The sequence below is a fragment of the Charadrius vociferus genome, unplaced genomic scaffold (assembly GCF_000708025.1).
Source record: "Charadrius vociferus isolate BGI_N301 unplaced genomic scaffold, ASM70802v2 scaffold529, whole genome shotgun sequence".
Lineage (NCBI taxonomy): Eukaryota > Metazoa > Chordata > Aves > Charadriiformes > Charadriidae > Charadrius > Charadrius vociferus.
The window spans coordinates 2,361,252-2,377,731 of NW_009650172.1; the positions used below are offsets into that span (position 1 = coordinate 2,361,252).

At 40.7% G+C, this 16,480-nt stretch overlaps 1 protein-coding gene across 1 annotated transcript in view; it reads left to right on the forward strand.

The window, feature by feature from the left end:
* Nucleotides 1-16,480, forward strand: part of GALNT10 (polypeptide N-acetylgalactosaminyltransferase 10) — a 100,155-nt gene that overhangs the window by 69,180 nt on the left and 14,495 nt on the right. Inside the window, exons 5-7 of the mRNA XM_009892641.1 lie at nt 13,197-13,382; nt 15,042-15,225; nt 16,115-16,232. Coding sequence (XP_009890943.1) covers nt 13,197-13,382; nt 15,042-15,225; nt 16,115-16,232 — 488 coding nt within the window. The remainder of the gene's footprint in view (nt 1-13,196; nt 13,383-15,041; nt 15,226-16,114; nt 16,233-16,480) is intronic.

A 16,480-nucleotide genomic window follows, 5' to 3' on the forward strand; every position in this document is an offset into this window, starting at 1 on the left:
TGGGCTTCAGTAGCATCCTGTATGCCCCAGTTGCCTTGTCAAGTCACCAAAAGGTATAACTCCCTAGGGAACACCAGTGCCTCTAAAACTTAAACTAATTGTTTGCATTAGTATGTTTATCTGGAACAAACTAGCATCATGTATTTTTCAGCCCTTCCTTTAATGTAAAACAGGGTAGGATTTTTACCTTTTCACCCTTTGCAGCAATGAAAAATTTAAAATTATTCAAGACATTGTACACTTACTGTGTGCTAGAAAGCTGCGACTTAATTGCTGAATGTCGTTTAAAAGAAACACCTTGCTGCATACTTGGGGCTAGCTATGTGCAGAGAGGAAAATGTACAGGACACAGGTGGTTCACAAATACTTTGGGTGTATCTTATTTTATGGCTTAACTTGACACAAATCAGTGATTGTGGCTAAGTGCTTAAATTTCATATATAAGTCATGTTTCAGCATTCAATTATTTGCATATTGACTGACAGCCTGTTCTTACTCATTTTTAATACTACTTTTGTGTAAGTGACAGTGTTTTAGAACAAGTGTCCCTTGTTGAAGAATGAGAACCGCAGCATCAGTCATCTCTAAAGCACAAGTTATATGCAAAGCACTGTGTTGATACTGTAATAAAGTTGAACGTGGCAGCACTGAAAATACGGAAGTCTCCAAACATCAGGATTGTTCTGGAAGTGTTAACCCAGCTGGGCTGTCTGCCTTCCGGCATCGTATGCCTGTACACTGGCAAGACATGAAGACTTAAGGTCCTTCTTGCAGTAATGAGTCAAAATCTGCACCTGTGACTGGGAGGCAGTAACAGTTTCAGCTGAAGTACTTGAATATATTTAACCCCATATGACAATGACATTTGCAAAGTCAACCTTCTGGCTTTTAGATTAAACACGATATATTTTAGGATGTGATTATCCAAGAGGCATGCATACTTGGCTATATTTGATCTTGAGGAGAAAATTTTGTTATAAGTGAAGTGTATGGGATCTCATTTTCCCTTGGGAAGGTGATTAGGGAGGTTCTGGTTTTCAGATTTGTCTTTATTCCAAGACTACCCCGTTTCCTTGAGCCTTATTTTAATTTATGAAAATTTTATCAATTTAGGAGTCCTGAAAAGATTTATTTGTTCAGCCGTTTTTATTTTTTTCCTATTCTTCCGCCACTTCTTCTCACTCTTTTGAGTTGTGTGTTTTCAGCAGGGCTTTGTGCAATAAGAGTTAGAGCTGCTCTTTGACATTTGGGAGACAGCAAAGCATTATGAGCCCAGACTCTGGCATCTGGCCACTGCTCATCTTTGAAAGGCAGCAAGAGGCTTTTAGGCCTTTTAATGAAGCAGTCCAAGGGGTGTTGTCCCCAAGCGGTGTCATCTCAGTCCTTGGTTTTGACCAATATTTTTCCCTTCGTTTGCCCTCTCCCCTCATGTAGGGCCGGTCACCTTCCTTTACTTTGCCCCATTGTGCTGTCCCCGCACCGTCCTGTAGCGTGCTTGAACGTTTGCTGGCAGGCGAGCCTCGGAGTCTGTCCATCCACCAAATGTCAGAGGGAGCCACAGCCAAATCCCTCTTTTTCCCCATTAGGGTAAATCCCTGTGACTTTTAAAATCTCTCTTTATATATTGCAGGGTAAGTAATTCTGGAGGTAGCCTTATGGGATAATCTGAATGGAAAAACAAATGTGGGTGAGGCCGCTTGGCTGAACCATGCGGCATAATTTGGTCTGAAGGGCAGAAGTCACTAAGTAGTGTACTGAAGGGAGAAGGCAAGGGGTGATTAATGCGTCACTTGGTGCAACATCAGGTATGTAGCAAATACAACTCTGTTCCATTAACCGCATCTGCCAAGCCTTAATTGAAAGAAATCATGTTCTCAGTATCTGAAATAGAAAAGGGTTTAATACTTGAATTCTTTTTGATCTTTAAATGGAACAGTAAAGGATTTATGCAGCTAAAGAGATTATCTTTTCATCTTTAGGCACCCGCATTGTAAAAGTCTTTCTCTTTTTTTTTTTTCTTTTTTTTTTTTTTTTTTCCCCTCCTCTTAAATGTGCTAAAGTGAATCTGGTTAGTACATCTGTTTTTATGGAGTGACTGTGCTTAGGACAAAGTGGTGACAGTCTTTCTTACTGAATTTTGAATATGATTCTTTTAAAGCTTTTTACCTTAATGTATTTAAAAAAAGAAAAAGCTAAGCTTTTCTTAAGCATCTGTGCTTTTCCACAACCTTTTATTAAATGCTGCTTTCAACGTAACTTCTCTTGTAGAAGTTGTGGTAACTATTGTCTCAAGCAACTGATAAAAAGATTTATATTTTTGTTGTAAATTAAGTCACAGAATAGAGATATTTTTTTTCCTTTCTGTTAGAATCCGTTGCAAACCATCTCTGGTCTGTTTAGACTCTCATAAATAACGGCTTTAAAGTAACTGTCAGGGAGATCTTCCCTTGTGTAATGGGGAGAAGGTTGGTCCTTCTAGGTGGAGAGACTTGGAAGTCTGAGAAAAGCAATGTCCTCTTTACTTTCATTAGAATGAAATTCTCTGTCATGAAACATACTCATTTTGATATCAGTATCTCATTAAATCCCAGGCTGTTGATGATGCTCATTTTGTGGGCCTGGTCATTTGTCTTGTGGTTTAACACTATCAGGTGCATAAAGTCACAGTGAGCAGTTCTCGGGCTACGGTCAAGTTCTAAGACTTTCACTACTAAAATGCTTCTGATGGAAGCCAATACTGATGTCATTTTTCCACACAGAAAGTGACTTGGCTTTGGTGAATATCACTGATTCACAAATATTACAAAGTGAAAAAGGCTTCAAAGTCATTTAAGTGGTTGTGACCCACAGTCGAGATGTGATGTTTGTTATCCAAACTCCGTTGTGACTCACGGGTAGCACCAGTATAAATGCTCTGCTCTGCAAGAGTCAATTTGTGAACTCACCAATACTCTGTTCAACAGTGAGCACCAAATGAAGTGGAGAAATAAAATAAAACCTGTTTCAGATGTCCGATTCTGGTTTATGAAAAGAGTAATTTGTTATTCTTCATTTCTGGCAGTGTCTTATGGGTGTGGGGTACTTCAGAGAGCTGTTAGTGACAGAGCTTGCTTTGGATCCATTGTGAAACTTGGATGGGATTCAATTTTCTGTTTTCCTTTTTTGAGGATTCATTTTTAATGTGTCTTTAAACACCATTTCTGTACTTGCACATACCCTTCATAAAGGGATATCTAAAACCTGCATTGTTCATTAGGCGATGGCTGGAGAGTATTAAGAAAAATTCTCTAGTGTTTTAAGGGACCTGAGGGCCCATTGTAGTTGTTTACTTCAGCTTTTTTTGTGACAGCCTAAATTAACTAACCAGTTTACTTTTCATCATCTTGTATTTATTACTTTCAGATCAGTTGCTACAGCTGAAGGATCCTTCTAGAAAGGAGATGAGGTGGCGTTAAATGGTCCAGTTTACTACGACCTCTTTCTCAACTAATTATTGTGTAGCGAAGAGTGGCTGGCAAACTAAAGTTGAAAAAAAAATAAATAATTGAGGAGCAGAGTTTCCATTACAGCTCATTAAAGAAATCTAACTGCATTGCTTGCTCCTAAGAAACCCTATTTGTGTAGCTTCTATTAGTGGAAGTTTGCAGGAAAACAGCTTGAATTTTATTCTCCTCACCTTGAAGTACATGTCCTCATTCACTAGGAGTCAAAAATCTAGATATCTGCCAGCTTCAGTGGAAATCAGCATTTTAATGTTTTACAGCTGCTTCTCTATACAAGTTAATTAGAAATGTGATTCAAACACCCTCTGCCAGTACTCATTTATGATGTCTATTATTGGTAATCATAGTTTCTGCTATTTAAGCAAGCATTTTGGATGGTATTGACAAAGCAGCTGTTCCTACATATGGACTTTGATAAAGGTGGAAACTTCTTCACTTTGAGAAAATTGGAAGGTAATGCTGCTGCAATTTAAAAATAAAAGTGGATAATCTAAAACACATTCCTTTTCTATATAGTTTTAACTGCAGTTATATTTTCTTAGTGAAGAAATGCCATACTCATTCTCTCACTATAGCATCTATTCATAAAAGTTGTGAGGACCACTGTTGCCTATTACCCACAAGCTAAGTATGGATTGATGTCTCCAGTGGAACACAGTAGTTTACCTTGCCGAACAGCGGAAGCCAAGGCTCAAGACGTAAAAGCAGGGTACCTTCAGCTACCGGTACTACCGTCTCCCCTCTGTCATCCAGCTGAAATGAATGTGTCAGTTGAGAACAATATTGTCTGTGAGATGGTTTAGTTTTGGTTTTCAGTACAGCTGTGAACAGTCCTGGATTTGTGCTTCAGGATTTAATAGATTTATTGACCTTTCTGGCAGATGTCACTGACTTACTGTGATAGTTACGTTTCTTGCCAATAAAGTAAACAAGAGCATTTGGAACTGATGGCAAAGAGGTCTAGAAGAAGAGTAAAGTGTGAGTTTGTAAAATATACTTCTGACATGCCAGAGTTTGTTACTTTCAGTCAAATGTATCTGTATTTTCCCTGCAGCTGTACTGCTAATTTTTTCCATTGCCAAATACTTTGTTTTCTGTTCTGACATACAGACTACAAGACAAACATGTTTTTGCTTTATCATTCATGGTGATTAACGTATAAGCATTATTGTAGGGGTGAAGGATTATCAATTTTCTGATATTCCATTTGGCTGCAACCCCACAGCAAAAATTTTGTAGGTCTGTGCTATTAATTTTAGGCAGCATAGTTGTTCTTTCTCACTTAGACATTTGAGATCAAAGCCTTTGGACTCCAAAGGGATGCATTCCTACCAAATCAAAGCAACTTTCAAGTGGGTTACATCTTGAACCTAATGGCGTATTCTCTAACAAGACAAAAGTCCGAAGTAGAGTTTTCTGTTAATTCTTGTGCTCTTTCTGAAAATTTTCCCTTTTTGTTGGTTTGCACAGAGCAAATACTTTCAGGCCATGAAGTTCTTTGTACATGAATACTGCTGATAAAGGCAAAGCTGAATCTCTGAGGATTGGTTTGTTTGGGGTTGGTGGGTTTTTTTTATTATTTTTTGCTTTTTTTCCCCAGCAAAACTCAGTGACTTTTTAAGGCTTTAATCTCACAACTTTGATCTATTCCAAAATGTTTCAGCATGAAATGTCTTAACGCTTCATGTGCCTGCATCTCCCCAAATGATGGCAAGTCTTGCTGTTGGTCATAGGCTTTAGGTTCATCTCATGATATACTATCCAGGATGTCGCTATCAACAGTGAATGCATACTAACATGCTTGCCAGAAGCAGATGCAGCTAACCCATCTAGCACAGCAGCTTGTTCTGACTCGGTCCCTGTGCACCCGCTCTGTTCTGAAGCCTGCGGTTTACAGAGGTGTCATGTTCAATTGGGTTGGCTCAGTCTTATGAGCAAACCTCTGAAATGCTTTTGCACCCCTGCTTGTCTTTCCAGTGCTCAGAAAACAGTCGATGATGTAGATCACAGGCGATTAAAGACTAAGCTGGTCTCTCACGATTTTTAACTCTAGTACGAAAAGTGGAGTATAAATTCGCAGGATCCTGAACCAGTGTGTGGTGTGTCTATTAGCCTCGGACTGCTGGAAGTGGTGATGCCACTGGTGTGGTGGCTTGTCTTAAATTTTTTTTCAGGGTTTTTACCCGCCCATACAGTGTTTATCAATTTAGTAGAAGCGTGTTGGCCTTGAGCAGGAGTGCAGGCACTCACTTGGTTAAACAACTGGATAATCAAAACCACTTATTTGGCCTTAAGATGAGGGCACAGATTCCCTGGTTTGAAGGCAGTATTTGGGACAGTAATACCCTTCCTGCTAGTCACCATGGCTACATCAAACTTGAGCTGAATATTAAGTGTGCTGCAAGGAGTTCAGTCCTGTTTCAGCTGCTACAAAGGCTACACAGGCCAAAAACTGCAGCTATCTACGTTGTATGTCAGCAAAACGTTCTCTCTGATGTTGAAAGCAATCAACAAGGAAATGACTGAGAGTCACAAAATCACCTCTTTAGATCAAATGTAGTCAACGGAAGAGGAAAAAACCTAAGTGGGTGCTTTAATCTTGATACATATTTAATGAAATGAGAAGGGAGAAGAGTAAACTAATGAGAATGACTGTTCCTCCTGGGAAAGATGGGTTGTGGCAGAAGAAGAAAAATTGATATTGCGGGTTGACCAGGGAGTCAGTATGCAGGACTTAAGAACTGATGCACACACCACAGGCTGATTTCACTGCTTCTAACGAACAAAAGGTGCTTAAACCTTACAGCATGAAGGAAGGATGAGTAAGTGGATTTTTCTGGATTCCCTCAGGAAGAAACAGTTGGAATAGACTTCCTTTACAAATGAAACTTGCCTGAGAGATTAAGAGGTTATGCTGAAGCAAAGGTGATTATTCCATGTGTATTTCCCTGCTTGGAAATGCAGCCTACTAAACTTTCCCTAGGGTCTGGGTGTATTTATATGCTAATACCAGTAAATGTGAATTTTCTCATTTTAAGATTACACCTTTGTCTCTGCGTTCAGTACTAGTATCTCCTGAAGCCATAACTGAGCAGGGTTCGGCTGTCTGCTGTAGGGTGGAGGAGGGTATGAGCAAGTTGCCTTTGCAAATTCAGAAGTAATTGATGATACAGGGAAGACAGCAGAAGTTCACGCACTTCACTTTATCGAAGCACACAGCACAGCCTCGCACAAGTGCTTTTTGCCCCAGCAACTTGCAGTCTGGCTTATTTCTTAGGTCTCACGCTTCTACTTTTGTGTACTTTATTGTACCTAAAATGGAAGCTTAGTTTTAAAACATTTAGAAAGAAAACAAAGCCAGTAGGATTTCCAGAAACCTAATTCTTTTAATCTTTGTTACAACCTAAACAGTGATGACTGCTATATTAGCAAGTGAGGTGGTACACGTTTGGCTGTTGTCCCATGCGCAGCAACCCTCTCCCCCCCAGCCCCAGGTTTTGTTTGTAAAGACGTGCTGTGACCCAACACTGATGCAGAATGGGCAGTGGAAACTGGGCCCCCTCCCGTTTAAGAGTCTACTACTGAACAGTAATCAGTGAAGCAACAGATATTAATTTTCTTCCTTTCCAGGCCTTTTCTTCTTTGTTGGTAAGAAGATTCAGCTTGGGAGGCTGTGATCAGCTTAATCAGTTCGCTATTATTTGGACTGGTGTTCATAGTACAATTTATTAAATCAGTTTATTATCCTTCCAACTGACTTCAGTGATCAGAGGGTGAAAACATTGAAAGAAAATTAAAACTAGTGTAAGTGCTGCCTGTTTGGGTAACAGCACATTTTGCTATTCAAAAGGATTACTCATCTGCACCAAAACAGGGAGAGAAGTTAATTTCAGTGATGTAGAGCTTTCTATTTCAGGGAGGCCTGGCTTGCACATTGTGATAGATTCAGGAGAAGTATAATTCGTTCTTAAATTGTTAAACAGCATGTTAGGGCCAAGTATCTAAGTAAAGACGAATGGATTAATTTGTAATCTTAAACAAGCATGTCTGCGTGTGGGAGCGTAGGGATGGGAGGCTGGGATAACCTGTAAACAAATGCCAGATGAGCGGTTGCACTTCAGGTTTTGGTGGTTGGAAACTAGCCAAAGTAACCTGCAGGGAAGGGAAACCAGCCCTGTCTGCTTAAAAGGGAGTTCTGCAGATCCCCCGGTCCTCTCCTCCTGTGCCCTTCAGCAGGAGGGGAAGTTCCCTGAATTTCAGAGTGCAATGGCTCTCCCATCTTCATATCTTCACCATTCTGTGTGTAAACTGAAGCAAAGCACCTTGGCAGGAGGTGGAGGCAGGATACTGTATGGCAGAGGGAACTACAGTTTCACTGATGGTAACGCAGGAAGTTGACTGGGAATGTTTCTGATTTCTGCAGTGCTGCTTGTTCTGGACCGGGTTCATAGTACTCATACGAGCAAGGACACTAGAGTTGCAGATGAGCTATACAGTGTAAAATTCCGGAACCAAAGCTAGTAGGGCCTAAAGTAACACATGAACATGAAATGTTGCACTAGTAGGACAGGAGAAATGTTTCCCTGCTAATTATTTCTCTAGATGTAAATCTGTATCATAGTTTCAAGTCCTGACTGGTACTTAAAATGAGTTAATTTTTTTTCTAGCCCAAGATCACAAATGTTGGTACTCCTTTCCCTGCAGAATACTGCAGAGATGTTACAGGAACATATATAAAAAGACTTTATGCTAACCATGTTATTGCCAAACAAACTGTGTTGAGTCCCAACAGCCTTACCCTGCCCTTCTGCAGAGGACACTTTGCCTGAGTGAAAGTAATGAGTTTGCTTGCAGCTCCTTTGAGTTCAAACATCTGTGAAAATAAAGGTTTTGTGGGATGGGACTGAAAAAATCCACCGTCTTTTCAGCCCTGGGATCAATTAATGACCTTTACAGCTCAAAAGCCTGAGCAATGGCCACATTATTCAAAATGTTCAACCTGAATCCTTCGAAGTACAGAAAGCAAATGTGTGTTGAGCACCTCTCAGTCACAGCTGCCCACAATTCCCTGCAGTCAGGGGTGGAGGTCGTCTTAATCATTTGAGCTCTGGAGAGTCACAAAGTGCTACCAGACCATGAATCTGCTCTAGAAAAGCCCAGTGATGTCCTTAGAACAGCACCCATCTTTGCAGCTCAGGAGAGAATGACCTGAGTCATCAGCTCCATGTCTTTTAAGCAGCATCTCGTGCTTAAAATCAAAACAAACTCTCAAGTTCTCAGCAGGCCTGATGCAACTACTGTTCTTTAACTTGCCCAACCTACGGGGAAGCAGCGTAGTACGTGTGTCTGGTTTGCCTAGTGAGGGAGGCATGCACTAGTTGCGTGTAGCGGTGGGTTTTGTAGGGTGTCTATGGGGAAGGTAAACCACCCCATATGCAGTTACTGCGAAGCAAGTGCTTCAAGTCTTGGTCTGTGATTTGGGGGAAGGAAAAGGACACAAACCAGACCAGGCTTCTTCTGTGAGTGGTGTGACTACAATGGCGTGCTGCTGTCTGCGAAGCTGAGCTGTGGGAGCTCAGGGGAATGAGGTTCCTTTGTCCTGCAGAGCTGCTGTTGTGAGAAATAGCTGTTGAACTTAAAGCACACAGGCAAGACGTTATTTAAAAACATGTTAGAAACTTGAGAATTGCTGGGTGTCTTCTACTGATTTCTGCGGGAAAATGACTAGGTTTGTAGACTATTTTTGAATTGATTTGACTCTGACCAGTTGGTGATTTTGCTCGAGCCTCAGTGACGATACGGCTGAGCCAACAGGATGTGAAGGAGACAGGGATGGTCCGGGCACTGCCGAGTGGAGAGAGGCTGCGTGGGTTGCCGTGAGGGGATCTATTGAGGTAACTTCTGCTTTGACTTGAACAAATAAGTCCCATGGACCTTACAACTGCAGTGCCATTTAAGCTGTTCCAGTGCTGCAGATCCATGTCAGAGTTGCCTTGTTTCTCATACGTTTTCCTCTGTAAGCTCTAAAAAAAGATAATCCTTGGGCTCCTCTGGCCTCCTTTGGTTTCTGTATTTGTTTGGTTTGAAGTTGTAATGTTTCTCAGGTGCCTGTTCAAGTGGCAGGCATGCAGTGGCTGGAATGGAAACTCAGCTGGACATAAGAAATTCCTATCTTGGAAAGTCCTTGCCATGCTACAGGTGGTCACCAGATGAAAGACATCTGAGGGCAGCTCCACTTGGATGGTGAAGCCAGAAGGAAGAAGTGCAGTAAGACCACCACAGGAATTTGACCTAGGGAAAAAAAGTCTTATTTTGGAAAGCTTTGGGACTGCTTATGTTAAGCAGTGCTGCTGTTGAAGCTTTTCCTCTATCTTCACACAGTTTTATTTATAGCTCAAAATAAAGAAAGCAGTAGTTCTTGACTGGTACTGTTAATGTATACGCTGTATATCAAGTTTATTGCAAAGTCTGTTAGCAAGCTACCAGCCTAGTTTTTAATCTGCAGATAATCTTACTCTCATTTATATGTTTGGGCTGTATTACTTTGCCCAGAGTAGGCGCAGCCATTGGAATCCATCCAGTTCACCTAACAACTTTCATTAAAGAAAATTGCCCTTGTAATAAAAATTACTCAGTGTGACAAGATTCCATAATATATTTTTTTAAAGCCTCATAAAATTTTGTAGCAGTTAATGCCACTTGTTTGTTTTTTGAGATTTTCTTTTAAAAGCAAAAATTGACTTAATTGTGACAATATTTGTAATAGACTGAAATAAATATTTTTCTGTCTGGGTGTCTGGAGGCCAGGCTAGGTGGCAGGAATAGTGCAGGGATAAGGAAATCAGAAAACTTTGTCTTTGAAAAGTACATTTCACTGTTTTGTGTATTGTTTGTGAGGTTGCTTGGAAGTCTGTGACTCTTTAATAAGGGAAGGAAGGTACAATGACGTCTGCGCACTTGCAATTCATGGTACATAAGTCTTAACCTCATAAAATGTAGTAATCATGGAAAATGCGGATTTTTCTGCAGCAATTTGGAACAGCTTATCTGAGCATCATCCTGCTTGGTGCGTGTGTTCCCTGCATCAGTGAGAATACATGGGTGCTGATGGAGTACCTGTAGAAGCCTTGCTTCTTCCAGCCGTCAGAGACATAAGAAGATTCCTAATGCATGAGACATTTCTTACTAATGCGGCATAGAGCAGGCTACTCACTGCAAGCTGGAAATGCTTTGGTATTTTTTTACTATGGAAATGCAGTAAAGAAGCACTCAAGAACCAAACCCAGCATTTGGGAATGGAATGGGAAGTCAGCGGATTAGAGTTCCTGCTGTCTCTTTGCAGAGTACTTACCTGAGAAAACTCTGACTCCTATGCCTTCTTTTCTCCTGTTACACTAGAAAAATGGGGAAACTTTTCCGTTCTTAACTGCCTGTTCATTAATAGATATAAATCAACCTGTCTTCAGTTAGTCTGTAGCAGAACAGCCATCATCATCACTACAAATATGGCCAATTCAGTGACTTTTTGTTCACTTGATAGTGTGTGTCTTCCTGTGTGAGACCAGATCCAAAAACATGCTCGTGTTTCTTGGTGGCAGGCTCAGTTGTGCCATGCTCATGCCCCTGGAGGGATTGGTTAGGCTGCCTTCAGGTGGTTCCACAGATGAAATTGTACAACAAACCAATGGTTTTATGGTTTTCGGTTTTATGCCAAAACGTAAAATGACCAGCACACAGATGGAAGACAAACCTCTGGGATCTTTCACAGTCTCATGTTCTTGTTTCTAGAAAAATAAAGAGTTTCAGAAAGTCTATATAGGGATTTTTTCATTGTTTTGGATCTTTGGATTTTTTAAGACTTTCCAGTGCTTTGTAGGTCTGGTCTAGATAACATAAATATTGTGGGGTCTGATCTTGTAAGTGCTACAGTATCAGTGGCTGCTGTTAGGGGAATTGGACCCAGAGCTTCTGTGTGATGGTTACATCCTTTATTATAATGAGCACCAGCAGGCACTCTCCTGTGTATTTTGTCTTTGGTAGATTCACTAAGGTGTACCTCCTGGCTTGGGCTCAACTGATTTATGCTTGAAGTGAGGATTGTTTGTTCTCTTTTCTAATGAACTAATCTTTTATGATAAACTAACAATGGCAAGAGATGAGCTGTGATGTTTAACAGTGGTGGTAGCTTTTCTTTTTTCTTTTTCTTTCTCTTTTTTTTTTTTTTTTTTTTTGTCTTTTTAGGTCTACCCACTGCCTCAGGAGGAAGGCAGCTGCACTAATAATATACCCAGTCTCTATGGAAGGCTCTTATTTGAAAAATCTATAATTGAGTGGACAAAATTTCTGGTTGCTTGAGAGGATCTATTCAGAAGAGACTTGAAAAGGATGAGGGAAAAGCGTGCTAGACAGCAAGAAGTACTAAAGGCTCTATTGAGCAGGGAAACCTATGTAGATATTGTGGGACAATTAGACTTGTCAGGCAAAACACAAAAATGCATTTGTGAGCAGAAAGTCCTGGAGAATGTTAAATAAAGCTTTGAAAAGGGCAAAGAGCTTGCTAGGAATACCTCTAAAGCAAAGAAGTTGATTTGGGTGATCTTTGAAGGAAGGCAGGTGATGGCTGCTTCAAAGAGAAGGTGCAGAATGTCTGTTAGTCATAGGGATTTTGCCCATTTTTTATCTCCAGTAGCTAAAACCCTGAAGCACAATTGCTGGGTCAGCACCACGGGAAAGAGCTTATAACTTAGTTAAGTTTATTTGTTCCTTTGCTCTTTTTAGAGAGCTATTCCAATACCAGGCTTCCCTGGTGCCCTGTTCGGGGGCGCTTTCACACTGTCGGCCTTTTCAGCCTCTGCCTTTCATGCCTGCTTTGGAAGCCAAGGACGACTCTGCTGTACAGAATGGAGTGGATGTGTTCCCTAAAGTCAAGGCAAATAAACCTGTGAGGTTATTTGTATTTGAATGATTGCCTCTGTTTGAGTTTTGTTGTGTGAGATTTTAAGATTAGTTAATTGCTTAGATTTGACAAACTAGCTTTTGCCTAACGAGGCTAATTTCCTTGATTGGTTGCTGATGGCAGTGGATAGTACAGTGTATTAATGAACAGTCCCTGGCACGCTGTGAATGGGGTTTGCTGTCAAGTAAGTCAAAACTTCAGATGCCTAAAGATCAACCCATTGGTGATTAGGCCAGCACCAGTTCTTAGCCTATTTTTAGGTTTTCCTTTGGTGCTTCACTCTGATGTAAAGACAGCTGTGTGTCCCTCACTCTTTATGTAGACCAAGCTTTTTATTTCCGGATCTAAACAAGCTATCTGTTGTTTTGATCACTTAGTAATCTTTTTCTGCAGCTTTTCAGTTTGAATTCTTGTTAATCGTAGTGACCACAACTGTCTGTGCTAATTCAGATGTGGCTCCAGTCCATATTTGGTAGCTTAAATATTTCCATATTTATATGCAAATACCTTGCCTGATAAGCATTTTATGTAGCCATCCAAATATACATAGTGGCTATGCCTGCCTTGCCAGCTTGGAGGATGTTTCACTAGGCTTTTTGCTGAATAAACAAAATTATTCTTATTTCCTTTTTCCTGTTATTGCATTTGTTTACTGTTTAGGACCTACTTCCAAAGACAGGAACTGCATTTTTAAGAAATAAGTTGTTACAGCGTTTAAATTTCTCATTTTCATACAGAACACCTGAAGAAACGCCTGGAAGATTACATGGCCCAGTTCCCAAACGTAAGAATCCTTCGAACCAAAAAGAGAGAAGGGCTGATAAGAACTCGAATGCTGGGGGCCTCTGTGGCGATAGGGGATGTCATCACCTTCTTGGATTCCCATTGCGAGGCCAATGTGAACTGGCTGCCACCGCTGTTAGGTAAGTGTGTGGTGTTGTACGTGGCTGAAGACTGAACTGCTAAAGAGCTGGCAACAGATGTTGGTGTTGAATTTGTTTTATTTCCACCTTCTGCTTTCCTCTAGTGCTATAAGTGGATAAAAGGCAGATGAAATGTTTTTGAAAGGAGAACAAAAAAAAAACCAAAAACAAAACAACCAACCACAACTTCCAGGTGAATTGTTGGCAACTTGTAGCCTTTAATACAAGAATTTTTTTTTGTTCTAGAGTCCTGCACTGTACAATAACCCTATCATATGCTTTGCTTAATTAAAGAACAGAGATCATATTCTTCTGTTTCCTCACTAAATTAAATCTAAAATAATTTACAGCTTGCTAGATGAGCAAACTATCGTATGGCCATTCAGCAGCTTGCAAAGAGGAATAGCTTTATGGTACAGAAAAGACCTTTGCATAGCGGTTTCAAGTAGCTTTTAGGGTTTGTTTTTCTCCTATATAACTATGTTTAACTTCACAGTCTGCAAGCCTGTTCAGAATGCTTCTTGTGAATGACAGCTGCCAGTATGTCTTTGTAGAACACGTGCAGTCCTTTCCAAGGCAGTGCTTTGTCTTTAAGGAGGCATCAGTTTTACAATGTCAGTTCTTTTCAAGGATGACTAATTGAAATGACAGTGCCTTCTGTTTCTGGTACCTGTATCCCTCTGGCCAGTACCAAACTCCTTTACAATCCTATTGCAAGTGACCTGTCAAAGCTCTCTCTAAGGTGTGACTTTGTCAAATAAATTGTGGCAACAATAGTCAAGCAGAGGTTTAAGAAAAACTAGTCAGATTTGTCAGCAGGATTGCTGGATGGTAATACTGTTGCTTTCACTACAATTTGTATCTGGCGGTAGTGTAAAACATTTGCAGCTTCATGAGCCCTGGGGAGGGAGGACGGAATTAGCTCAAATGCCATTTAAATGAGAACACGTAGAGCATGCTTTAATTTTAAAGCATAGAAAGGATTTCTGTTAGACGTGCATTGGAAGCTGAAACATCATTTGTCGCCTCTGCTCTGAAAGTTAACTTCCAACAGGAGACCATCTCAGTAATAAAGTATTTAAGAAGTTCCAGATGTTTATGCAGGAATTAATCCTGTCTTGTATTATTTGGTTGGTAGAAAAGGTTGAGGGGAGGAGGTACACTTGCATTTCTTGAGCCTGCTGAGAGTAGTTATGCCATTAGTCTGAATCGCTTCCTGCCAGAATCTGGCATAGCAATTAAAGCTAGGTGGTACAATGGGTTATTGCCCTGGCTTTGAATCAGAGCAGAAAGGGTTCGCATCTCGGTCACTTGTTAAAACGAGGACTGTTCACTAAGGACAAGATTGTCTGTTTTTAGCCTGGCGGTTTAGGTACCCGTGGTAGTGTGGCTGTGCCTTTCTATTCTGCGTCTGGGTGGTGGTTGCTGTAGCATGAGTGCGTGGTGGTTTTATGTCAATATTTCTAGCTTTAATATATCAATTATTGCAGAAATACCATATAATCTGATATAAATTGGAGCATCTGCCTGAAAAAGGATGAACTGGAAGAAAGCTATGTCGTTCTTGGACAACTTCATATTTTGATGCTCTTTTCTGTAATTTCATGGTGAAAGAAACCAACTGGTGCAGGTTTTCTAACATGTTTCTCCAATCTTCAGATCGCATTGCCCGAAACCGCAAGACTATCGTTTGCCCTATGATTGATGTCATTGATCATGACCACTTTGGATATGAGACTCAGGCTGGAGACGCAATGCGAGGTGCATTTGACTGGGAGATGTATTACAAGAGGATCCCTATTCCTCCTGAGTTACAGAAACTTGATCCCAGTGATCCCTTTGAGTAAGTTACTGAAATACAGCGTGCTGAGAGCTGGCTGACAAAATAACACCCTATTACAGGGTTGGTTTACACCTCAGTGTAGTAAAAGTCAGAAGCTGGTGTTAAGCTACTTGCTTTTTGGCAGCTGTTTGCTTTGTTGGTTTTAAAGAAATGCATTGTGTGGTAGCTGTGAACATTCTCCTTTTCATTGCTATTTTTTGTCACCTTAATTCCTGCAGAAGTTAACATTTCGTTTAAAACTGTAATGTGTAACATTCAATGTGGTCATTTATTACTGAGATCTTTCAAACATAACTTAGTATCCCTAATGCTCTGCCAAAACCAACAAACCAATGGCAGCTTATGTTGTTCCCAGGTGTGGGGAGAAAACCTAGCAGAATAATTACAGCAATTTTGATGATTGCAGCGCATTGCAGAAGTAAATCTGTGATCAAGTTATGTTCTGCTGCTGCTGTGCTTGCCAACATTAAGACAGTTCTGTCCTTTATACTTCTGCGGTGTTAAAAAAAAATAAGCGAACAAAACACCTTTTGAGGTCATGCTCAGTGACTTGATCATACTACTGAGACAAAGAGCACCACATGTGCAGCATATGGGTCCCTCTGGGAGAGGTTATGTCCTGTCACTTAATGTGAACTCTTTGTCTGTTTAGAGGAGAGGCATTGACTGGTTCTGAAGGGAGCCTAGTCTGGTCCTCCTCATTTGCAAGTGGGAAATTAGTAGATAATGCAAAACCAACTGTTTGATGCTCCGACAGGGCTGCAAAGGCACTGGGAATACTGGGCGGTGAGAAGAATATTTGTCAACTCTTGCTTTGTTTTTTAAATGTTTAGCTAGAGATCTGTATCTTTGAATGTGTTTGTAATATGGAGTCTGGTTTTTCCTTAAGGTCTCCTGTAATGGCTGGAGGACTGTTTGCAGTCGATAGAAAGTGGTTCTGGGAGCTGGGAGGGTATGATGCAGGTCTGGAGATATGGGGAGGAGAGCAGTATGAAATATCCTTTAAGGTGAGCTATGTTCTCTGGAAATTACTTTTGTTTTGAAAAGTAAGAATTGTTCTGAGGCGCAGAATGTGAATGATGTATCTTGTCCTTGCTTTTGCGTGTGACCAAAGGTGAAAGAGCTGGGAGTAGTAAGATAGTACGCAGAAGAAACAGCGATGATGTGACAAGTCATTTGTGAGGGTCCGTTTTGGAGCATGATTAGCTGGGGTGTCCCCCGTTCTGTGGTCACAGCTTCACATGCATGCACTCTT